At 35.4% G+C, this 25,138-nt stretch overlaps 6 protein-coding genes and 1 non-coding gene across 9 annotated transcripts; 3 read left to right on the top strand and 4 right to left on the bottom strand.

Moving 5' to 3' along the window:
• Positions 1–40: 40 nt before the first annotated feature.
• LOC110417470 (protein NO VEIN) lies at positions 41–4,793 on the top strand. The gene is made up of 3 exons (XM_021429822.2): positions 41–208; positions 1,391–1,601; positions 3,105–4,793. The coding sequence occupies exons 1-3, from the start codon at positions 41–43 to the stop codon at positions 4,772–4,774; spliced, it is 2,049 nt and encodes a 682-aa protein (XP_021285497.2). The 3' UTR covers positions 4,775–4,793.
• A 281-nt stretch (positions 4,794–5,074) lies between these two features.
• LOC149527103 (uncharacterized) lies at positions 5,075–7,858 on the top strand. The gene has a single exon (XM_089783717.1). It carries the CDS (start codon positions 5,075–5,077, stop codon positions 7,856–7,858), a length of 2,784 nt encoding a protein of 927 aa, XP_089639843.1.
• A 959-nt stretch (positions 7,859–8,817) lies between these two features.
• LOC110417996 (nuclear polyadenylated RNA-binding protein) lies at positions 8,818–10,390 on the bottom strand. Its single transcript, XM_021430611.2, has 3 exons — positions 9,636–10,390; positions 9,342–9,427; positions 8,818–9,161 (listed from the first exon to the last, which is right to left on the bottom strand). The coding sequence occupies exons 1-3, from the start codon at positions 10,141–10,143 to the stop codon at positions 9,000–9,002; spliced, it is 756 nt and encodes a 251-aa protein (XP_021286286.1). The 5' UTR covers positions 10,144–10,390; the 3' UTR covers positions 8,818–8,999.
• Positions 10,391–10,617: 227 nt separating this feature from the next.
• LOC110417889 (NAC domain-containing protein 83) lies at positions 10,618–13,264 on the bottom strand. 3 transcript variants are annotated; one of them, XM_021430475.2, is made up of 4 exons: positions 13,012–13,264; positions 12,470–12,756; positions 12,021–12,342; positions 10,618–11,227 (listed from the first exon to the last, which is right to left on the bottom strand). In XM_021430475.2, the coding sequence occupies exons 1-3, from the start codon at positions 13,190–13,192 to the stop codon at positions 12,052–12,054; spliced, it is 759 nt and encodes a 252-aa protein (XP_021286150.1). In that variant the 5' UTR covers positions 13,193–13,264; the 3' UTR covers positions 10,618–11,227; positions 12,021–12,051. The 3 variants fall into 3 exon arrangements, with proteins under 3 accessions (XP_021286150.1, XP_021286151.1, XP_089639856.1); XM_021430476.2 differs by having other exon boundaries at positions 10,618–11,175; XM_089783730.1 differs by lacking the exon at positions 10,618–11,227 and having other exon boundaries at positions 11,802–12,342.
• A 4,601-nt stretch (positions 13,265–17,865) lies between these two features.
• TIM8 (translocase inner membrane subunit 8) lies at positions 17,866–19,121 on the top strand. The gene is made up of 2 exons (XM_021430929.2): positions 17,866–18,039; positions 18,690–19,121. Exons 1-2 carry the CDS (start codon positions 17,995–17,997, stop codon positions 18,876–18,878), a joined length of 234 nt encoding a protein of 77 aa, XP_021286604.1. The 5' UTR covers positions 17,866–17,994; the 3' UTR covers positions 18,879–19,121.
• A 1,119-nt stretch (positions 19,122–20,240) lies between these two features.
• Positions 20,241–23,602, bottom strand: LOC110418256 (putative protein S-acyltransferase 7). Its single transcript, XM_021430928.2, is given in 6 exon segments — positions 20,241–20,537; positions 20,539–21,045; positions 21,271–21,504; positions 21,859–22,155; positions 22,621–22,803; positions 23,309–23,602. Coding segments are annotated over 6 exon segments (1,353 nt in total). The 5' UTR covers positions 23,405–23,602; the 3' UTR covers positions 20,241–20,501.
• A 1,429-nt stretch (positions 23,603–25,031) lies between these two features.
• On the bottom strand, positions 25,032–25,103 carry TRNAQ-UUG (transfer RNA glutamine (anticodon UUG)). Its single transcript has one exon. It is a non-coding gene; the product is annotated as a tRNA-Gln (tRNA).
• Positions 25,104–25,138: the final 35 nt, after the last annotated feature.

Here is a 25,138-nt window from a genome sequence, read left to right as displayed (position 1 = left end):
TTCTCTGCTCTTTAACTTCCTTTTCTCTGAAAGAAAAAAAATGTTAGCAATGGCTACACCTAAAGAACACATTGAGCAGATCAGAAAAACAAAGTTCTCAATAGGAGGAGAACCAAACCCTTTGACTGAGGACCTTCATCAAGCTGTTAGGAATTTATCCGCTGAGCTTTATACCAAAGATGTCCATTTCCTCATGGAGCTCATCCAGGTCTTTCTATTCTTCCTTGAAGACCATATGTCATATTGATATCAAGTGTTTTAGACCCTAAAGGAAGGGGATAACACGTAAACATCTTAGTCGAATGACTTGAGATCATAATCTTTTTTCTTATGTATGTTAACATAAGGAATATGAAACGTACTATATCATTTGTTTTTCTATGTCTGTAATTATTATTTTTTTGTTAATATGACTATGATCTTGGTTTGAATAATTTAGTGTTTCTAAATTCTAACTAACCTCTTTTGAATGGTTATTACTGATATATATGTCTTGGCTTTAAGTTCAGAACCGATTCACTAATAACTCAAGTTTTAAACATTAATTTTGAAGATATATGTATGTTTTGTTATTGTAACTTCTCAACCACAGCAAACTTGAATGAAGGTTGGTGCTTGGCAACCTTTGCATTTTGATGTTGATTAATATTAGTAACATAACAATTTCAGTTTATTTTTATTTTTAGGATAAAATATTTAAATATTTTTAAATTTTAATCAAAATTACATAAAAATTCATTAATTTGAAAAATACACATTTTGTTATGAAAGCTTTTAACAGAAAAAATAAACAAACTAAAATACTTTTTTTTTTCTTTTCAATTTTTATTAATCAGTCGACGACACTCTCTTACATCTGTTGATGAAGTCAGATCTGACACTCTTCAATTACGAAGAACGTCAGATCTGACCCCTTAGCAGGGAGTGTACAAGATTCGACTGGTTTTGGTCAAAGAAAGCCAAATCCGGCCGGATCTGGCGAGAGAAGAAGGTAAGATTTTTTTTTTTTTAAGAAAGAAAAAAAGTGAAAAATGAAAAATGAAGATTTATATAGTATTGTAATTTTTGACATATTTGAGATTAGATTGTCTAAAAATATTATTATGTTAGTAAACTAATGAAAATTTTAATGGTTAACTAACGGTTGGATTTTTGTATTTAGCAACAGACATTTTTTAAGACAGAGTATTTATTTTCCAAACTAATGAATCCTCATGTAATTTTAGTTAAAACTTAGAAATATGTGAATATTTTACCCTTATTTTTAAGAAAGAGACAGTAAATCTGGACATTATAAGTTGGTACAAGGTTTCAGTTATGTTTCCTTTCCTTGTTTTTAAGTTTGTCCTTGGTGATTAAGTTAGTAATACTAGAACATTTTGTGTCACAGAATGCAGAAGACAATGAGTACTTGGACGGGGTGGATCCATCACTTGAGTTTGTTATAACCTCCCGAGACATCACAGCTACAGGAGCTACAGCCACATTGCTGATGTTCAATAATGAGAAGGGGTTTTCCTCCAAAAACATAGAATCCATTTGCAGTGTTGGACGTTCCACTAAGAAAGGGAACAGGAAACATGGTTATATTGGGGAGAAAGGTATATTTCATCATTTATTATTATTTTTTTTAATAAATGGCATTTTTATTTATCCAGTGACAGCAGGGTGGAACTGCTACATCATAAACTGTTACAGCACTTTGTATATTGCAAATGGAACAATCAAAGTATAACTACACAAACATCATTCAGTAAAAATGAAGAAATTCTCTAGTTTTGACAAAATGTGGTGCTGCTAGCCCTTGTTTCTGACGAACAGGTTCCCAGTTGAAATCTACTGTATCAACAATGTAGTTAACAGTTCATTGAACACCGCCAGGTTGTCTCCCATGCTGCCTGTTGTTCCTTTCAGACCAGACATAATATATACAGGCACTCCATGCTGTTTTCAAAATCAAAACCTCAAATAATTTTCCGTTTAGGATCTTAATCCAAGCACACTCAATGGACCAATCAATAGCAGTTCTATGAGTGTTTGAGCACGGTATCACCTTAGACCATTCTTGTTTATAGAAAGTTCAACCAAAAAACAGATGATATCTATCTCCAGTAGATAAATGTGAGTATTTTGTAATGGTATACCCCTGCTGTGGGGGCATAGCTTTGCAAAATTTCTGTAAGTGGTGAACTCAGGTTCCCCTTTCTATCAATGCATATGAAATTTTCAAAAAAGAAAAAAAAATCTATTTCCAGTAGATGATGAATAGAAAACAGATTAACTGCGGACAAGAGGATATCCCCATTGAGAGATTGTTTGCAGAGTAGGGAGCTTATCAAGAATAGCTAGCCTTGCATTGTTTAATTTTTCAATTATTTGGTGGCCTGCATTTGCCTGGTTTTTATGTGGCTATTTTCTTTCGTGATATGTTATAGTCCCACTCGACTCTCTTGAAGCTTATATCCACATATTTGCTACTGACAATACAATTTTGAGTTCTCTTGGCTGCAAAAAATTTTTTTAGTTGATGTTGATATTACCACAAGCATAAGACCTCTTTTGCTTAGACTTTGTATTACCTACCCTCATTCTTATATCTGTATCAGCTTTCAAGTGTTCAAGGCATTTGCGTAACCTACGATATTTTAGGAAAAAAAATGGAGAAATGGAGTAACACATGTTAAAATATTTCAATGAAATATCAGAGCTGATTCGAATGCCTCAAATTCTATTATGTATTTGTAAGTTACTCTGTTAAACTTGCTTCATTCTTCTGTTTAGTTACAAAAAATTGGCTAGTTTAATATCACATTGAATATCCAAAAAGAAATTGCATTTGACATTGTAGCGAGATTTAAACTGATTTGATTGGCTAGTCAAATCATAGTAAAGCATTGAGTATTGAGTAAGGCTTGGAAATCTCATAAAAATATAGAGAGTTTGAAGGATAAAAGTTAGTACTAAGAAATTTCCAAAACAACAATATTTTGGAGCAAGAGATTGTTATCACTTTCAAGAAGCACTTACAATGAAAAACAGAAGTTATTATACTAATATGTGTGATTGTTCTTGATAACCAAAGATGTAATATGTTTGCCTTGCAGGAATTGGATTCAAGAGTGTCTTTCTGATCACTGCTCAGCCATATATATTTAGCAATGGCTATCAGATACGGTTCAATGAAGCACCTTGCCCCCACTGCAGTCTTGGGTACATTGTTCCTGAGTGGGTTGAGGAGAACCCAACCCTTTCTGACATTAGAAAGGTATATGGATTGTCTTCTACACTTCCAACCACGACAATTGTCCTGCCCCTGAAGCCTGACAAGGTCAAACCTGTGAAGGAGCAGCTCTCAAGTGTTCATCCTGAAGTTTTGCTATTCCTTTTGAAGATTAAGTGTCTTTCTGTTAGGGAGGACAATGAAGATCCCAGGCTCAATACTGTAAGTGCAATAGCTATTACAAGCGAGACTAATTTTATGACAAGGAAGAACATTGATGCTGAGTCCTATACCCTCCGTCTTGCTGCTAAGGAAAATGGAGACAAGTTTGAAAGGGAATGCAGCTACTTCATGTGGAAGCAAAAGTTTCCAGTTAGGCAGGAAAACAAAGTGGAAAGGAGGATGGATGTTGAAGAGTTGGTGATCACATTGGCTTTTCCAAATGAAGAGCGTCTCCATAGAGGGATTACCTTACCTGGGGTCTATGCATTTCTTCCAACAGAGATGGCGACCAACTTACCCTTCATAATTCAAGCAGATTTTGTTTTATCGTCATCAAGGGAAACAATACTTTTAGACAACAAATGGAACCAAGGGATTCTTGATTGTGTGCCCTCTGCTTTTGTCAATGCATTCATCTCGTTGGTGAAAATGACAGAACATGCTCCAGTATCAAGTTTGCCTCGGATGTTCACTTTCTTGCCTGTCAACTGTTCCTCGTATCAGCAGTTTAATGCCATTAGAGAATCCATCAGATTAAAACTGGTTGATGAAGATATTCTTCCCAGTGATGAGTCATGCACGGAGCAGAAATTTTTTCATAAACCCAGTGAAGTGGGCAGAATTATGCCTGCTTTCTGGGATGTTGTGGAGAAGGCAAGAAAGGAGGGGGTAGGCTTGCATAATCTTTCATCTCATGGAACATATGTCTTACATTCTTCGTTTGATAGTGTTGAGCATGATCACATTCTAAATTTTTTGGGAGTTGGACCAGTCAAGAATGGATGGTATGCAAAGTGCATTCAGAGTTCTAATATTGTCTTGGGAGTTTCTGAGGGTGTTTATCTTGACCTTCTTCTCCTCCTTGCTGAGAATTGGTGGAACATATTCCTCAATACCGACATCAAAAACATACCACTTGTCAAATATGTGGATTCTTTTGGAGGTGTGTCTTTGTTCAGTATCAGTGAATCCTCACAACAAAAAAAGGCAGTAATATGCCGGTCAAATCAATTTCGTCATGTTTCATGGTTGATTGACTGGAATGCAGAATTCAGAGGTGTTGCCAACCGTTTTTTTCTTCCCAAAAGCACACAAGAAGCCATTCGTTCATGTTTTAAGAAAGAAACAATTTTGGAATGGCTTCAAAACCAGTTGAAGGTTGTTGCTGTAAGTGTATATGACTATGCAGCAGCTCTCATTGGCTATCTGGGGGGTGAGAGGAAGCTTGTTGTCACCTATGCTCACTTCTTATATCATTCATTATTGAAGGATTTCATAGCAGCACCAGATGTTCGTTATTTGTGTGGCATCATGCCACTTGTAGATAACTAAGGTAATGTGACTGCGACCACGAGGAGGGTTCTTGTTCCTGCTAATGGAAGCAAATGGGCGAGTTTGATTGGTTTGAATCCACTGAAAACTGAAGGCTATATTGTGTTAGGAGAAGACTACTTACGTCCTGGAAGTTTTGTTGGTGAAATCACACCTGAAAAGAAGCTATTGGAGTTTCTAGGATCAAATGTTGCAGCTTCAGACATTCCTTCCCTATCTCCCCCTAATGCTGCCATCCCTGCTGTCTCTTCGCCACTCACAAAGGAAAACACTTTCTTGCTGTTGGATTGGATTCAGAACATGAAAAATAGAGGAACTCTAATTCCAGAGAAGTTTTTGACAAGCATAAAAAATGGAACCTGGCTGAAAGTCACAGTAAATGGCTCTTCTGGCTACAAACCACCATCACAATCATTTTTTCATTCCTCGTCATGGGGAAGATTTTTGCAGAATGGATTAGTGTTTGTTGATATTCCGCTTATTGATCAGTGCTTTTATGGAGACAGAATAAGTAAGTATAAGGAGGAGCTAAAAACAATTGGAGTCATGTTTGAATATGGAGAAGCATGTCAATTTATTGGGAAGCATCTCATGACACTAGCATCTTCATCAACGTTAAGTAGAGACCGTGTCTTCTCCATTCTTGGTTTCATCAGCTATTTGAGAACAAAATTACTCCCTCCTGATGAATTTATCTGCAGCATCAAAGAAGGAATGTGGCTAAAGACATCTCATGGCTACAGATCCCCAGTTGGAGCTGTTTTGTTCAATGAGGAATGGAAAACAGCTATACAAATCTGTGATGTCCCCTTTATTGATCAAATATTCTATGGTGATGAAATCTTTAGCTTCAAAGCAGAACTTGAGTTGCTTGGTGTTATAGTTCGCTTCAGTGGGAGTTATCAGCTTGTTATTGAAAACTTGAAATCTTCTTCATGCTTGACCTCTTTGAAAGCTGATGCTTTTCTTTTGGCGCTGGAATGTTTGCATTATGCAAAATCATCTGAGCACCTTGTTACAACGCTGAAAAATGCGAAGTGTTTGAAGACAAATCTTGGTCACAAACCTCCGTCTGAATGCTTTCTATATGATCGAGAGTGGGGTTGTCTCCTACAGGTTTTCAATTGTTTCCCGATAATTGATTGTGCGTACTATGGAAGTACCATCTCCTCTTATGAAGGTGAGTTGAGGATATTGGGTGCTGTGGTGGATTTTAGGGCTGCAGTCAAATCTTTTGCTAGCAAATTCACGCAACAGGCATCATTATCTTCTATTACAAAAGATAATATTTTGTCATTTCTGTCATGCTATAGACAATTAAAGAGAACACGCCATAAATTTCCCTCTGACTTGAAGAATTGCATCCATGAAGTAAAGTGGTTGCGGACTCGGCTTGGTGATTTTAGGTCTCCAAAAGATTGCATCCTCTTTGGTCCGAAGTGGGAATCGGTTTCCGCAATTACTCTCCTTCCTTTTATTGATGATACTGACAATTATTGTGGAAAGGACATTCACAAGTATAGAGACGAGTTGATGAGCATTGGGGTGGTTGTTGAATTTGAACATGGTGTGAAGTTTGTGCCTGGTTGTCTCTGTTTTCCTCGGAGTAGTCACATGATAGCTCCCACAAATGCACTTTCATTGCTCACATGCTTGAGAATTTTGTTGAAAGACAAGAATTACACCTTCTCAGAACCGTTTTTGAAAAAAGTTTCAGAAAAATGGTTGAAAACCTATACTGGTTATAGGAGTCCAGGTAAGAGCTTATTGTTCGATGGGAGATCAGACTTAAAGCCAACAGATGGACCATTCATTGACGAAGGTTTCTATGGTTCTGAGATTAGAGCCTATAGAAAAGAGCTCAATTCAATAGGAGTTACTGTTGATGTTGAGAAGGGAAGCACATTGCTAGCCAGCCACCTTGCTTTCCATTCTGATTTTGCCACAATCATTCGAATATATAAATTTTTGGCACAAGTAGGATGGGCGCCTGATAGTGAAGCTACACGGAAAATCTGGATCCCTGATGGAAATGAAAATGGAAGGTGGATCAAACCTGATGAATGTGTTCTGCATGACAAAGATGGTCTCTTTGGTTTGCAGTTGAATGTTTTGGAGAAACACTATAAGAACAAACTACCACTGCAGTTTTTCTCTGGTGCATTTGGTGTCAAATCAAATCCTTCACTTGATGATTATTGCAATCTTTGGAAAGGTTGGGAAACTTCAAGACAACAATTGTCACATGATGAGTGTTGTGCATTCTGGAGGTTTGTTATGCAGCACCAGAGTTCAAAGAATGAGAAAATTCTTTCTGAAAGATTGGTAAAGTTGCCCGTGGATTCAGGTTCGGATGGAATTATGTTGTTTGACAAGCATGATGTGTTTATCGCTGATGACCTTCAACTTAAGGATCTTTTTGTCCTGGCCTCTTCTCGTCCACTATATGTCTGGTATCCTCAGCCAAGCTTGCCTTCTTTGCCTCGAACTATGCTACTTGAATTATACAGAAAAATTGGGGTTCGCATGATCTCCGAGTCTGTACAGACGAAAGAATTATCACTGAAAAATGACTTGGAACTTAAGCAGGTTAATCATAGAGGTGTTATGAGAAAAGAGCTGGTTCGACTTGTTCTCGGCTTTTTAGCAGGTTCTTCGTTAAAAATGGAATCAGACAAAAGGCATGAAGCTGTTAAGTGCCTCCTCAATCTCACTGTCCTTGAGACTTCCGAACCAATTACAGTGGGATATACTTTGTTTTTATCTTCAGGTGAAACCCAAGAAGTTAGAGCAAGTCGAATGATACGTTGGGATAAAGAGAGCTCGAAATTTTTCATTCAGAAGATGGACAAGTCGGCTGGGAAAAAGAATTTGCTTGAATGTGCTACTTACTTCGCTGAAGTAATTGCCAAAGGAGTACTGTGGGAAAAGGAAGATCAAATTAGTTCACTCTCTGAACTAATCAAGCTGGCCTTTCTTCTAAAATTCAATGAAGAGGCAGTTGGTTTCTTGATGAAATCCAAGAATTTGCAAGTGTTTGCGGAGGACGAAGAACTGCTCTCTGCTGCCTTCCCTACTGAATAAGGGCATGGTATATATGAACTATGAACTACTAGTATTGGGAATGTGCATGTATGCCTTTTCTTAATCCCACCCCTCGCATTTTCCCTATTTTTTCTCTTTCTACCATCACCATGACAAGTGTTTGTCTGGATTAAAGTATAGCTTGTGAAGCATAAGCTGGTGTGTGATTTTAACATTGATATAACTGTAAGAACTGGTTTGCTATGACTATAGGTATGCTCTGTTTACCACTACCTGTTTTTCTTGTCTTTATTTCTGTTCGATTTCTTTTTCTTTTATATTAACCTAAGCGTCAGTTCATTATTTGTATGCATGATGTGCAAGTATGTGACATATAGTATCTTGCAGTACGGAATTAGGCTTATTTTTTATTCTGTTCAAATTTTTGGATTTATTGGTTGATTATTTTCACTTTAAATATTGGGAACAGAATCAACTATATATATTTGCTACAGATTTTGCAAGTTCCCTTCAAAGCGATAGTTGATAGGACCCAAATTTCATCTGCTTGGTGGGATAAATTATACTCAAATGGAAGGCATGATTTGGATAATGAACTCATGTTCTTTCTTTTGCACGATGAACATTTAAGTTGTTATCCCTTCAGGGGTTTAGGAGGGACCATTGCTACATTTAATGCCTTGAGAAGTGGTGCATTGTTTAACCCATAGGTCAGAGCTGGCCGCCATGTATTTCAAATGCAAAATTCAGGCTGACTAGTTACTTCTGATTTAGTTTCATAACAAACGATGTTCTCAAAAGACATGATATGGTCTTTGATGCATGCTTTCAAATATTTTAATAGCAAGGGTAGTTAATTTCGATCTACCTCGTATCTCTGTCTGATATCAACATGTAAAAGCATTCAGCGATTGAAGCATTCTCCCTTGAGGTGAAAAATATAACTAGTACTAGTACTAATTAATAGACCAATGGATTTAATCATAGCATTTCGGCTTATTTTGTGTCAGTACCGGTTAGATAGAATAACTTTGCTTTTAGCTATCAAATTCTTTTATCTATTACATATGGTACAATATTTGATGCATTCGGTTCCTATCTTTGCAAAGAATAGAATTACACAAGTCATAAAAAGTAAAGAAAGAGAGGGATAAGCGCTCTTTAACAATAGCAGAACAGCCTACGTTGTTGCTGGTTTTGCAGCAATCAAACGGGATATCTCAAGACCACCACAAGACGGATAGTAGCACGACTTGACGCTCAGGAAGTTTTTGACAGGTCTACCAACCCTCCTAAATTTCATTCCTTTCCTTCCTCTCTTCTTTATCTTGGCTACCGATTCCTGAATGAAGAGAATAAGAGAGAATTTCAGATATCAGCTTTTTGTTTGGCAAAATTATTACTAATACTCTTCATGCTCTATATATATATTTCTATGTAGTTCATTAATTACATTGCATTTTTTAAAAAGAAATTGAATCGGAATCAACTATTTATTCCGAAGCATTGTTAAGTCAATTACCTCGGTGGACTTCCCGGATTCAACAATCTCAACAGCATCTACATCGGTATCACTCAGCGAGCCTTTGTTCATGTAATCATCCTTGCCTGGATGCATCCAAACGAACAATTTATGGCTTGTGAAGGACCAAAAGAAGAGGAATTTACATATCTTATTTGGTACTTGGTAGGTTAATAAATTACGTGACACTTTGGAGCTATGGTACTGCTATAGTTATTGTATTGCTTGATAGAATGAAAAATATACTAGATAAAAACAATTCATAATTCATTCCTGAAAAGTGAAAGTACTCACCATTATCCTCCTTATTCTGTAGTGATTCAATGTAATATACTCTGAAACTTGGTGATCCTGGACAGATAAGAGAGCCTTCTACATTGCTGAACCTGCCATATTCTTCAGCATCTGTTTCTTCCAGGGCCAACTCTTCTACCTTCTCTTTATCTTCCTCTTCAGCATTGTTGTTATCTTTATTATTATGTTGTTCTGTTCTTTTCTTTTGGGCTACAACCTCCTGATCAGAAAACATGTCCTTGGGCTCGTTTGGCTCTGGTGCTACCTTGGCGGACCCTATGCTATCCTCGTCAGGCTCCGGAGATGATAAAGATGATAAACTTTTGCGTTCATTGTGATGAATGGATGCACATTCATCCTCATCACCATCCTTGAGGAGCTGTTTTTTGGAAAGAGTTGCCCCTGCCCTGCGTCTCCTAATCTCCTCAAGCTTTCGGCTGAGGATAGGAGGCAGTTTAGGCAGCATCTCCCCTTTTCGGTGGTCTAGTTTGGACGCCCCACGCCCCATTAATTAATTAAAGAGAAAGATGGGAAAATAACAAGCTGAGAGAGAGAGTTGGGGACAGGAAGCCAAATGGATGGTTAGGGAAGGAAGGATTCCAAAGATAAATCGGGATTTAATAGTTAGGAAGGCGAGGATTTGAACCAAAGGGTTCCAGGGTGGTTAGGCGAACACCATGAAAATTTTGGCTTGCATAGGTAATTAACTCTGGCACATTACAGATATACAACATGCATACATTTGATTATTTGTTTCAAAGCTTGGCCATATCATCTTGTGAAAATTTACTATTTCTCTTTTACCAAGCCGGTATGCTGAGAAGTTGTTGATTCGTTAAGAGTCAAATTGTTTCCAAATGATATATCATAAAATGTTTGACATTTCAACTTTATCAATTTAGGGGTGTTACAATGAATAATTGAGTAACCTGATCATTCTATATTTAGGGGTCAAAATCTTGATTATGATCTAGTCTTCTAGATATCTGCGCATGCACAACAATAATAGTTTTTCATTCTAAAATTAGCTCTCCTAGACTGGGATGCCCCATATCTAATCAGATTATAAGTTAGAAACGTACGCCACCATGAACAGCACATGCAATTCAGTCTCTAGCTAGGGCCCTAATGGACTTCAGAAATCTTTACTAAATTGGACAAGCATCGACCGTGGAATAATAACTATATCTATCAAACATCAATTGCTAGCTTACACGTGTAAAACTTGTTAAGATCAATACAACTTTCTCTCTCTCTAAGAAACGTGCATATTCCTTTCTCAAATATCCTTTAAATCAATAACAAGTATTATACTATTTTCCAGAAATGGCCAGACTTGACCACAGTTTATGAAAAGAGGTTATATATAACAGAAACGCCACTGCCACTCGACGTTGAAAGATGGTGCTACAGCTGATGATATCAGCTCTGTTATTTCGCATTCTCTTATTGGTTTACAAACCATAAATCGGCAGTTGAACTTGGCTACCCTCCTTGCTTTATTCTCTTCACTACTGCTGCTGGTTCTGATTTTGATTATCTTGATTGGTTGTGCAATTTTCAATAGGTGATACAAGATTCGAGTGTGATCTCTTGGATGCATAATTGCAAGCAATTAAGATAATGCAAATTTACAACAAAATGGCACGTAAGCCAACAGTTTCTAACAATGCAAAAGTCTGAATGCATGATGCATAAGTTAATGTAAATATTTCTAATTACACTTTCGATATGCATAATATATATATAGTATTAAAAAAAAAGGTTCTTTACACCCTCCCTCTCACTTCCACTCTATGAAGGTAATATCTAAATTAATATTATTTCATCAACCGATTTCTTCACTTACAAGTGATGTATACATATATACTACATTGATTTTACTATAAATTAACCTGAACCACGTACTTTTGGGCTCCGAATCCACTTTCACAAATAAAGGAATGCAAAAGGGCTGATGGGCATTTATTCTTTCTAAGACGTTCCACTTTACACAGGACCAGGGAAAAAGCTGATCAAGTGAATCCCATGTGCAGATATTCTTTCTTTTTATTTACTGGTGCTTTGGCCCAGAGAATTTTTTTTTTCTTTGGTGCAAAGTTGACGTATGCTTGTTTTTATTCCCTTCTCATTTCGTTTTCTCTGGGAAAAGGATATGGCTTTTCATAAAAGGTTGTTTGGAAAGACTAATTCCTTCTTCTCATTCACGATCAATATATATTATATAGATATATGGAATTTTTTCAGAAGTCAATACGGATGCAATAGAGTTGCATGACTACTTGGTTAAATAACAATAAACTACTATTATATCAACAGCAAAACAAAAAGGAAAGCTAGACAAGATATATAATTAACCAACTGCAAGCAGGGAAAGATTAGCACCTGCTTAATTAGCGCTCTGTGCTCAACAAGTTCAACGGACGATATTGTGGCTACTGCTTTCTTCAAGGTCTGCTCCACTTGAAGAAATCTCTGTGATACTGCTCGAACTTGAAGAAGATGAGGAAGAAGACGCAGGAGTTATTCCAGATTTTTCTCTCATAAAATAAAAGAATTTAGGCTCATGAGGAACTGCCATAGATTTTTTATCCTCGTGGTTATTGTTGCAAAAACTCTGAATAATCTCGTCCTCACTTCTCTTACTTCTTTTCTTCACAAATATACGACAGACAACCCACTTTTCCATATGATGATTTAAAAAATTCTGCGGAATATCGAATTATATTATATCAAAACTTGAAAACAACATTAATTATTCAGAATTGAATACATGCAGCTAGCGAGGGTATGTATATATATATATATATATATATATGTATATCTATACTTGCCTGGATTATTGGGTTCTTCGCCAGTGGAGAGTTGCAATCTTTGCTTGCTACAGTAACTAGACGATATTCATGCATGATCCAATCAGTTCTAGACCCATGAGGAGGCTTCCCCATGTGAAAAACCAGAGTTTTTCTCATCCCTGCTATTTGATATCTCCTCGATGTAATTTGTTTGTCTAGGCCGGTTGCCTTCCAATAACCAGAAGCAGTCGCTCTGTTGATTCGGTTCCCGATTCTATATTTGGCTTCTTTACTGCTGAAAAAAAACCTCTCTTGCTCCGACTCACCTAGAGAGAAATAAGTAGAACTCAAGAGATTATTAAAACTTTACAAAACTAGCCCATTTTGCTGCCCAATTATGAACTAGCTATTTCCTACTCCAAAACTGTAATCCATAAATTCATATACGTATACTATATACAGATAACATTATGTCTTAACCATATCCATAGTTTAAGTCGCAATTTTGCAGTGACAATGCATGCCAGCAAGAGCTAATATTAAAGAAAAAGTCTACCCGTTCAGAACAAATTTCTACTAACCTGGCAAATCCCAGGGATCATAGTTGCAAACATTGATCTCGGGAATGATTGAAGCAGGCAAAGGGAAGGAAAAGACCTTGCATTTCAAATACTGAAAGACAAGCTCTTCATCTGTTGGCTGGAAACGGAAGCCAGGCGGTAATTTGGTCACTCCCTCTCTAACAAAATTGAGCTTGTTCATTCTGATAAATGTCTTTCTCCCTGAAAGGCTGAGACTTGAGATCAGTTTCTTCTGTCAACTCAAGATGAGGCGAAAGTCAAGGAGATGCCATCTAAAGTTTTTATAGGGGCAAAAGAAGAAAGAAATCGGTCCCTTGTATTAGAGGCCGCTAATGACGGATTCTTAAAGTATATCAAATCAAATTAATGAATAATTAATTAAACAAATAAGCTTTCATGAAGAGATTTTCTTTTTTTGGTGGAAACTTAAAAGAGACTGCAGGTAACGAATAATGTATCATACTATCTTTTAAGTGCTATTAACCACCCTTGCTTTTTACTGTAACGGCGCTGGCGCCACCGCCTTTAAAATAATTATTTCTTTATAATTGTTGCCTTTACTATTTTGTTTGCTTGTAGGTAGGTAACAAAGAGATCTGCTTGCTTCATCAAATATCAATAACCAGAAGAGATCAAACTATATTGAGGTAAAATTAATTAAATTTTATATCATGATTAATATTCTAAGAAATTTTGTCGCATATTTACTTGCACCTGTCATATATGTTAAATTTTAAGTAAAATTGATATATATATATATTCATATCATATCGATTGAAAATTTAATACATATATTTAAGGATTGAAATTTTATTATTATCAATCAAATAGTTAAATATTTTTAATTAATTTAAAATTTAACATTCATGATTTACATGAATTGAGCATGCATGATTTTTAACAGTTAGAATAACAAAATGTAAATTATATTAAAAAATATGAGGGGATATAAAATTTAATTAATTTTACATCGATATAAATGGATCTTTTGTCTTCAAATAATTATTGTAAAATAACAAAAAAAATGCATTCTAGTATTCATGCCAAATTATAATTTTTTAAAAAGTTTAAAAGATTATTTTTTTTCCTTGCTAAAAATCAATATAAAGTATATGTACACGAGTGACAGAGAGAATTGCATATCTTACTTTGCATGAGTGGGAATTAAAGAGAAACATCAAATCAAGATTCGGAGCATCTTGAGTTTAGTTTTCTTCGTACTTGCAACCTTACACTGTGACGAAGGAGAGATAAAAAGACGAATAGATTTGTGAGATGGAAGGAAGAAACAAAGGGGTTGAAAATGAGAGCGAAAGATAAAAAGGCAAAAGAGGAGGATTCCATCGGTGTCAACGTTGATAATCGACCATGACAGATTATAATTAAAGAAATGTAAAAGCCAAATTGGTTGTTTTTTTTTTCTTTTTTACATGTTTCGATTATTAGGATATAATTAATTTAGGGAAATATTGGCAATGCCATAGGGCAAAAAAAATGTAATAAAACAAGTCAAACATTAACTGCATTTTGTGAGTAATTGAAGCTAAAGGGAAATTGCTAAATTAAACGTTTGAACATGGGATAGAAAACAAACCAAGAGGTTAAGCTAAGGGTAGCCGACTTCGATGCGTTGGCATCTTTGTAGATAAGGGTTAAATGGACGAAGTTGACAGCAAAATATGTGGTACTACACCTGCCCTATTACTAGTAACCAAAAAGAGTAAAGGTTGAGGGCGGCCTACCTTTGGCAGGGGTGAAGCTTGGGGCTGACAAGAGGGCTGCTCTCCAATAGCATTTTTACATTGTCATGCATATTCACCCTTTTTGGTCCCTCCTAAATTTGATAGCATGGACCCCCATCTCTGTTTAAGATTCAATTCGATAAGTTGGAAACAATCACTCATTATTTTTCTCCTGATTTCTTAACAAAAAAGTTAACATAAACAAATTTACAACATTTAACTTATTAGTTAATATAAGATTTTTTATCTAAATAACAGAATTTAAATTTTTTTAATTAAAATAAAAATTTACGATATTAATGTTATTGGACCATCCATTGCCTAGCTTAATTACACTAACTTATCTCTTGAATGGTTTCTTAATGATAAACAAATTAACAATTGCCTTGCATAACAAGATTGATCCTGCAACACACAAGTAACTTTGATTATATAGAAACAAAATTTTGATTATTCAATGATTTCAGTATGCAATATGAACTATACTTGTTTTAAAATTATGAATTAATTTGCAACAATATATTTGATCTTTTTGAAAACTTGGTTTGTATTCTTTATTCTCACATTAATAATTCTATATATCTTTTTTTCTTCATAAAAATTGTCATTTCTGTAATTTAATATGCATGTAAAAATTTATTGAGATTGTTAATTAAAAAGAGATAAACCTTCTCTCATTAATAAATTCCTCCTAAAATACGAACCTAAAACTACAAAAAAATGAAATCTTAGATTTTAATAGTTATATTATGCCCCCTATAGCAATTGTCAAAACTATTACTTACAATTTTTGTGCTATTTATCTCATTTTAAGTTTGCTACAATGTTCTTTGAGTACACGACTACTATATAATTTAATGAAGTCATGGATTAACTAGAGGTTTCATCTTTTTAAACGCTAAACAATATTTTATTAAATGTGAATTTTCAAATATATATATTATTGCAGAGCAAAACCTGATACATAGTTTTTTTACTAATACCCCTAGTCTATCTTACCCTGTGAAATACATACATAGTTAATAATTGAGATGGAGGCATTTATTTGATAAAATTTCAAAGTGAACATTATTAATTATATTTTAGTTCTTTGATAAATAGAAAATGATTAATTTTACATCTATATATATATATATACTTAATAATTTTCAATGTATATTAATCAAATAATTGCAATCCTATCATAAGATCAACAGGCGCCCATGGCCAAGCTGGACAAGAGCTCGGGTCGGGTCCTTTGGCCTCTCAGTTTTTAAGTCAGACCTGATTTGTCCATTGAATCATTATTTTTTATTAAATAATGAAATATTAGCTTTACATATGTTTAGCCTATTTCCAAACATATAGTTGTTTTTTTCCATGCAAATATTAATTATCATATAAGTGAAATCCATAATTAATAGATTCACATTTAAAGATCGAGCCACGAAAGTGATGAGTGGTGACTGTCACTACTCTTTAATTTTTAATTTTATTATTATTATAAATATAAAATTTAATTTAATTATTTTTATTCAAAATTTTAAATTTATACTAAAATTACATGCGAAAAGAAAAAATATGCACTGAAAGCCCTTTGTGAATGGGAAAGTTATTTTGGTCATGTTTTTTGGCGAGGTATCAATTTCATCCAGGTTGCTTCCTGGGTATAATTTGAATTGACAAGTTACAAACATTATTGCTGTGCTTATAATTAATATCCACGGCACACACCAATGGCAGGGCAGCAGTTGAGATTAAAATAGTTACTTAATGTGTAAGTTTCAAACTGCAGTGGTCTGTCTATTTCTTTATATTTTCTTCTTTTTAATCTCTCCACCTTCTCTTCTTTAGTGGTTCGGTCAGGGTTTCAGCCATCTTTTTGTTGTCAATAATATCAACTCCATGGTCAGCATTTTAAGCTTTCCAACTTTTCCAGGGTGGCCTAATTTGAATTATATGAACAGATTAACAATACCATACGGCTTTCCTTTAACATATGTACGAAGGAATATGTTTAATTAATTAAGAGCAGAGCAAAGTGTATTTTTTTTTTTAATTGATGCTCCATTCACTTCGAGCACTACTAACTTAATAATTTTTAAAACTTAAATTATGTGATTTTTAAAAATTTAAATTTAAATTATTAGTAATGATTAATTTAGATTTTTATATAAATTTTAATAATCACATTTACATCTAAGTTAAAATGCGCTATCATAGAACTACACGTTAAATCACAAATAAGGTTTACTTGAAATTAAGATCTCACCAAAACCCACAAGACCAAAATTAGTAAAGTAAGTAATTTTTATAATGATTCGGGTTCAAACATCACTTATCTTGTAATTTTTTAAAATTTAAATTATATAATTTTAAAATTTTATATTTAAATTATTAATAGTAATTTATTTAAATTTTTATATAAATTTTAACAATCGACTTGCATTACGATTTGAATTTTTATTTTAAAAAAAAGGAAGTATGTAAAAACGTGAAGATATAAAATAGAAATTCGTCACAACTCCAAAATAAATTATCCAACTAATTTGTTGAACCGAGGAAAATAAAATACTAGTACCAAAGTTGATTTGGGGAGAAACTTTGTATCTATGGTTTGAAGATTAGTTGAGTTGGAAAAACAAACGAACAACAGAAAGTTATGCTTTATTGGGATAACAAAAGCAAAATTGTCAAAGCACAAGGTTTCCAAGGAAGGACGTGGACTTTGGTGCTTTTCTTCATAGTGAAGATGTTCCTTTTGCTCTTTCCACGCAATGTTGATTCGGAAAATCAGAAACTCAGCCCCCTCCCTACTTTACATTAAAGATCGTCATCGAAACTCATTAATGCTTGACTCCACTCCACTCCACTCGACAACAGCAACAAAAGTTGCATGATTTTTACGATCTGCTTTCATCATGCAAAACCTTTAATAAGAGTGGTATAGTCTGAGTAGAAATTTTAGTTCTCCAACAGGGGAACCGTTGTTTGGGCCCATGGTGAAGGATTAATGGGCCTAAACTGGTAATCGAATAGTCCAACCCATCTTGTTTACCGCAGGGATACTGGGCCCTTATGGACCTTTGGTGTGCCTTACTATGTTTTTCTTGCTCCTCCGCTCTGCGTTTTGTGAGGGCAGGGTTTCTTTAGGGTTTTTGGGGGGGACTTCCATTTAAGTTTTTCGGGGTTGAAAGAGGGTTTTAGACTTTTGGTTTTCTGTGCCATTTGCGAAGCAGTGCTAAGATTCAATCTTCTCCAAATGGATCCATCTCTCAACTCTTCTGAATTGCAACGATTCCTCAATGTATGCTCTTTCTCTTTTGTTTCATTTCTGAGAATATTAACAAGTAGTAATCTGTAAATTGCTCTGGATTTTATTCATTCATCGTCCATTCGCTTCTTTTGGTTTGATGAGTTGATGGGTGATACACTGTTAGGCTTTTGCGTTTTTCCTATGTAGAGTCTTAAGTATCAAAGAAAGTTTGAAACAAAATCATGGTGGTAAATTAGGCTAATGGGTTCATCGCATTCCTTTGCTTTAAAAGATGTTTCTAGTTACAAATTCTCTATCAGAAGTTAATAGTCTGAAGAATTCCTCATTTTGGTAAAAGTTTTTCTCTCTTTTATCCAATTTATAGAATAATTTCAGCATTTTGCATCATAACCGTGTGTATGATTGTCTAGGTCGAACCATTTAAATTGCGGTGGGAGATTTTGTTGTAATGTTATTGTTATATACCAATATGTTGTGTGAATGAGAGTTTAGCATATAGCACAGCAAGTAGCATTTAAAGGAACTGAGAAAAATAAATGAGAGGATCTTTGGTTATATATTTGACAACCATTGCTTCAATTATTGTTATTGTAATAGTTGTATGTGGCATTTCCATCACCTTGAGAAGCTTAGAATCTTTGCATCTTTTCGTTTCTGATTACTTTGTTGTGGCTGTACAGCAAGAAAAGGAAAAAGCCATGGTAAATGAAATGGTGGCAAAGCTTACCAGTGTGTGCTGGGACAAGTGTATCACAAGTACCCCTGGGAGCAAATTCAGCTCGAGTGAATCAGCTTGCCTTTCTCATTGTGCTCAGCGATACATGGATATGAGCCTTATCATCATGAAACGCTTTCAGTCCATGCAGTAAGCTTCAGAAGACTTTGCCTGCAGTCCTGGTTACAAGCTGTGACCTTTCCTTGCATCTCAACAGTTGATTATTGACTGAAAATTTGCTGTATTTTTTTTAACCGATACTCGTTTTAATTCTGTTAAAACTCCTATACCAGGAAGGCTTTTGTAAGTTGAGTATTCTGCAAGTCAATTATTTGAGTTTTCATTTGATTAGAAAATAATATATGCTTTGGCATCAGGCTCTTGGTCTTTGCAATTATTTTATCGTGCTTGGAGCCTGACGGTTGTTGTTAATGATGACTGATCAATCTAAAAGCATTTTATTCTGCCAATATCACTAGTTTTCATGCCAGGGTACCTACAGCACCAGGGTATGGTGATAATTAGTCAATAGTAAGCGCCAATGGCTCATGCAAGTGCTTATTTGGTTCTTAAGATTAAAGGTAAATTTCACTTATATTTTTTGTAATTTTGACTTTTTCCATATGGTACTTTGGGAATATATTTTTTTTTCAATTAATATACTTTGTGGATATATTTTCATAAAAGGTTAAGCTGTTAATTGTCTAATAATATTATAAAATACTTTTAAATGTGAACAAATAAGTTAATTTTGATTAACAGCCTAGCATCTTGTAAAAACAGAATTATTTACAGGGTGTTTATTGAAAAAAAAAGAAGTAGAAAAATAGTAGATATCTACAAATGTGCTAATTGAGAAAACAAACCACAAATTGTTATGTGAGGAAAGTTCAAATCGCAGAATGTAAGTAGAATTTACTCTAAAATTTATCTAAGCTTTGGGCGTTGATGTGAATCTATCAAGGTTTGGGTGGTATTGGGAATCCTGAAAACCCCTTGAGGCTGTAGCAATGGCTTAATTACCGATGATGTCTATAAACAGGCAGTACCAGGAACAGTTATTCCTGCGCATTTTTGCCAATGTAAGGTATGCTTTAACTACTACTGCTAGAGGCCAGGTCAATGACTGGCAGCACTTTCCTTCTTTTGTAGCATCCAGTACCTCAACAAGAGGCTATAAGCTCAAGGATTTAGCAAGAATTAATCCCCACCCCGACTTACACCCCCATGGTTCTGTCGTAAAACCACGAGCAACATCGATTTAAGCATACTTTTACTGCTGATTTGAGAATCCTCAACCCTAGTCCCACGAGCTAGACTTGTAAGGGCTTTCACAAATCACGGTCAACGCAGCCACTTTCCAATGCAAGGAGTGAAGCATGTATCTTTGTTAATCAATTGCACATATAGCAACGATCCTTGCATAGATAAAGCCTTATGTAGCAAGAAAAAGAAATGCAACAAGCCGTGGCTGAATATTCCAAGCCCAAAAGAGAGGAAAAGATAGAAATGGGGATAAAAGAAAAACTCGTGCAGGGATTCTTCTTTCTTAGGGGAGGAATAAAACAGCCCCAAAACCTCGTATTAACAAAACAAATGGCACACTACAACACAGTTCAGCAATTTGAAAGATTAACAACCTAAATGCATTAGTCTCCAATCAACACCCCACCCAAACCCACACCATTTTTTCCCCTTCTTTTTCATTTTCGTCTTCTTTCAGAGACAAAAATGAAAAAAAAAGAGAACCTTTTACAATATTTTTCTCCTGTTTAATTTACAGTTCAGAATTTTGTTTCAAATTGTTGATTCCCATTCGTGGATTCAGCGTTGCTCCTACCATTCATCCTCTTTGACTCTCCAACTCTGGATAAAGGAAGAATCTCAGGTGATATTTCCCATTTTTCACTATTTCTTCCCCAACTAGAACGCCTAGGATGATGCATGACACCACGTCCCTCTATGCTCTCTGGGGGAAGGATCCTACTTAAGTCAGGAGACACATCAGGCAATCCGCTGTCCTTGTCCATGCCATCACCACTAAGTTGTCCTTCATAATCACCTGCCTCCCCTAAAGTCTCATCCCAAACTGGCTTCCTCCCCATTTCTAAGTCACCAACGGCTTTCCCCTTGTTTGGACTGATGAAACCTCCACTCACTGTTCTAGGTGAAATTGCAGGTTCTTTTGGAATCTTTGCCCTGAAATTTGTCTTGGATGGAGGAATACTGGTGCAGAATATCTCCTTGAAGTTCTCAATTACCCCTTTGTTATATGGATTCTCACGATGATCATACCGGTATCTAAAGTTTTCGTAAGTAGACTGCCAAAGAACAGAAAAAAAGCTCTGCTGTTAGAAGCATAAGAAGAAACAGAACACTTAATAAAAAAGGAATAAAAGATTCAAGCATAAATTTATCACTACATGTCACATGTGAGGAAGTAGTCTCCCTCATTTACCAGAAAAATAACGCAAGTCTACACAGATTCAAAGTGCCAGAATTAGCTAATCATCACAAAGGTACAATGACCCAGAAAAAAATGTTACCTGGTTTGTACTGATTAGATACAAATGGAAGACGGTTAGTCCACCAACAAACCAGACTGAAATGAAGGTGTAGACTAGTAGCACAATGGAGGCAGGAGTTTTAGTCATTGCTTTCCATATTGTTGTCGCCTCACCGTCCATGATTCTCCTGATATACACCCAGCAAAATCCATGCACATATAAGCAAAGAAGAGTTGTAGAGAAGACAAACATGAAGAAGAACCTGTAATTCCGCTGCACCAAACCAAGAAAAGGAATTCAGAGACGTCATCGGACATCTCCCATGTGAATGTACAAAGCAAGTACTAGCTAAAATTGAACTATTCTTTTTCTTTTTGATAATTAGCTTGAACTATTCTTAAGGTGCAAGAATCTCTATCGCTATTCACCACAGAATTGGCCCTTCTAGAACATGCTGGGAAAAGCCAATAGCACATATCAAAATGACTGGAAGAGGAAGGGCTTTAAACAGATAAAGAATGAAATAAACAAATAGACCAAAAACTGTTTCCTAAAAACATAGCACTGCTGTTACCACAAGTTTGGATGAAGAGAGCAGAAAATATAATGTAAAACAGTTTGTATTACCAGTCCAATACACTGACCAACCCAAGGGCAGTGGTGGTCAAATCTGTCCACACAATTATTGCATATTGAACAGTGAGAACATCGGGGAGGTCTATACAGCATACAAGTATCACAATACTTGATCTTCACACTTATACCATTGACAACCACATCCTTTGTACGTGGTAAACGTAATGGTGGAGTTTGGCCTGGCCGAAATTCAGTAATTCCTTCATAACCTTCTGGCTCAGGAGGGTGAGAGTTTCGTGGAATTATACCAGGATCTCTTCCTGAGGTTAGTAGAAGAAGAATTATATCCTGGAGAAACAAAGTGCATCCAAGACTCATTAGATTTGCAGTGATTATGAAATTTATTTTAGCACTTCATTCTTTACATTAATTAATAAAACCAATTGTCGCAAAAAAACTTTGAAGAACAAAATATGAATTGAGAAGACAAAATAAACTTCTTACTTATGTAATTCTTCCACATATTATATATAAAGAGAATAAAATTGAATGTCGATCTGAGAACTAGAGGAAAACACTCCAAATGTATACAATATATAATGGCAACTCCAAATGATTCATGATATCAATCATACAATGGTAGAATTCATATTCACAGGCAAGCTAGCACTAACTATTAATATCATTTTTACAGACTTGGAGCAGATAGTAAAATCACCTCAAATAATACTGAAAGGATAGTTAGATGCAGAACATCAGTGACAAGAAGCATGACAGATAAAAATAATGGTTTCAGGAAGGAAAGGAACTCACACATAAAGTGAGAGCCACAGCAACAGCCATTATGGAAATTCCCAAGTGATGAGGAAAGTCATCGATCAGCTTTCTTGCTACAAAGACACAGAAGACAGCAACAGGAGCAGCAATTAAGAAGATGGTGAAGAAAAGAGATCTCACATCAGGTCCAAATATAAGCCTTCCCCCCAAAACAAATACCTGCAAAAAAAAAAGAGCACCCAGAAATTATTGGCATAACCATAGATACAACAAATGCATTACTAATATTACAGGTCAATTCTCCCACAATTCTTTGCACAAAATCGATTTAGACTGTGATTTAAGTGATCTTCCATATGCTTAAAGTTGGGTCAGACTACAACATCTCAATTAATTCACCAAATTGAACTACAGATGCAGGTCAGGCTTAATCAATTCCCTCACTAGCAAACTGATCCCTATTCACCTATTGGCAAATGTTAATCAACCAGTTAAACTCCCAAGATAATTGGACCAGCATTAAAGCAACAAAAACCTAAAACGAAAATGACCCAATAAGCCAAACACCATTCTTTTAATTACAAAAGAAAACTTTCCCATATTACAGAAACAAAAACCCATAAGCATACACTTCTGAACCCCATCAAATAAACCCTAAGATTCAGATCTTTGATCAACAATCCAATCAAAAAAGAGATAAAAGAAAAGAAGCCTTTTTGCTCACATTGCTGCCCTTCCAAGCTTTATAAGTTTGAATGAAACCATCGCCATGGTTGGCTTCATTGGCCAAATCTGGTGGAGGAGGCTGCAAACCATTCATCTTCTAAAAATCCAATCGTTTTTTTTTTTATTTTTCTCTCTCACAATTGGGTACAGAGAATTGAAGAATTATTAGTAGTGAAAAAACAAGTTCGTTTTTTTGGCAAAAGCAGCAAGGAAATGAGAAAAGGCGGCTCTTTTTTGTGGGTTCTCTTTCTCACTCGCTTACTTTATTATTTATTTTGATATTGGAGGCAACAGTAGGCATTGACTTTTCTCTACTTGTCATACTCCCTCTCTTCCCCCGTTAACTTAGCCAATCAGCCACCGCCGTCTAGTTGGTTGATGGTCCCCGCCGAACAGGTCAACAATTTCAAAATTGCTCCAAAATTTCGTTTTATTTAGGCAGTGCCAGCATAATTTAAAAAACAGAACGCGGATTAAGATTGATGGATACTGTACGTAAATTCTTGTTTCCGACAAGAGTCTGTCCATTCCAATGATTCTCCCCCATGCTTCATGACGTGACACTTTAAATGGGTCCCTCTTTTTACTAAATAAAAAAACAATATTCTTTTCTTTAAAAAAAAAAGGAAATAATTAAGGGAGGGAAACTGATGGTAGGGGGTCAAGGCCCACCCAAGGGGCGGATTCGATGCCAATTGGACCAAGGCATGATTACGGCTTTGGCATTCTAAGCAACAAATTTGAACACAGAATGATGCCATTTTTTATTTTCTTTCTTTCTTTTTTTTATTAGTGTGTTCCAAGCATAATAAGGTTTTTTTTTTTGTGCTATAAAATATACCGTTGAACTTTTGGAACAAGACAAGTAGAGCCAGCAAGTTCAACAAAGGGAAAATCTATACAAGTTATATGGAATCTACATATTATCCCACAATATTCATCCTAAGAAATGAGACGTGACAGGGACGATCCCAGTACCAATGCCTATGGTTATGGTAATAGGTAGGATACTTGCTAACTTTGAATCACTCAGCTCTGACTAGCATAAGTTACTTCAATTTTAGTCAAACCATAACTTAGTACTAGTTGGTACTTTAGGAGCACGACCCACTCAAGAGCTATAACAAAATTAGATAAAAGTAAACTTTGTGTTTTACATTAATCAAAATTAAATCAATAAAAATGTTTAGTAATACATAAATTTCAACAAGTCACGGTAATGAGTTTTTCAATACCATTACTTAATCAGTGCTTAATTTGATATGATTGATAGATAAAAAATTGATATGAGTAATGATTTTGTTAACCGAATATTTTCGTACAATATGTGAAAAATTGAGAAAGTACCTAATTATTACAACTTTGAATTTTCAAATTAAGGATATATGAAATAAAAAAAAATCATTATATATCTTTTATTATGTAACTAAATCTAAATGAATCTCCGAACTTAAAAAAACAATGGAAAACAATTGGGGGGCATTTTATGGCCAGCAACGAGGTGTTTAAGGGCTGGCTGGCAAGTTCAAGAGAGCACAGATTATTTTGTCAAAAAAGAGAGGACAGATTCTATTAACGAGTGGACCGACGTTGGGCCTTGAACTGGGCAAATGTTTATCTTTGTGAGCCATAAAAAAGAGGAAAATGAGATCCATTGCTGTTAAAATGTACATTGGAACCCTGGTCCAGTACTCTTTGAAACTTGAAAAGGAGAAGTGCACAGGTCCCACCGGGAGTCGAACCCAGGTCGCTGGATTCAAAGTCCAGAGTGCTAACCACTACACCATGGAACCAATTGATGGAAATGAGCCTCACTTAGGCTAACCAC

This window comes from Theobroma umbraticum, unplaced genomic scaffold (genome assembly GCF_002168275.2).
Source record: "Theobroma umbraticum cultivar Fairchild unplaced genomic scaffold, ASM216827v3 scaffold_50.0, whole genome shotgun sequence".
NCBI lineage: Eukaryota > Viridiplantae > Streptophyta > Magnoliopsida > Malvales > Malvaceae > Theobroma > Theobroma umbraticum.
The sequence above is the reverse complement of the archived record's forward strand: the minus strand, read 5'-3'. Positions and strand labels throughout refer to the sequence as shown.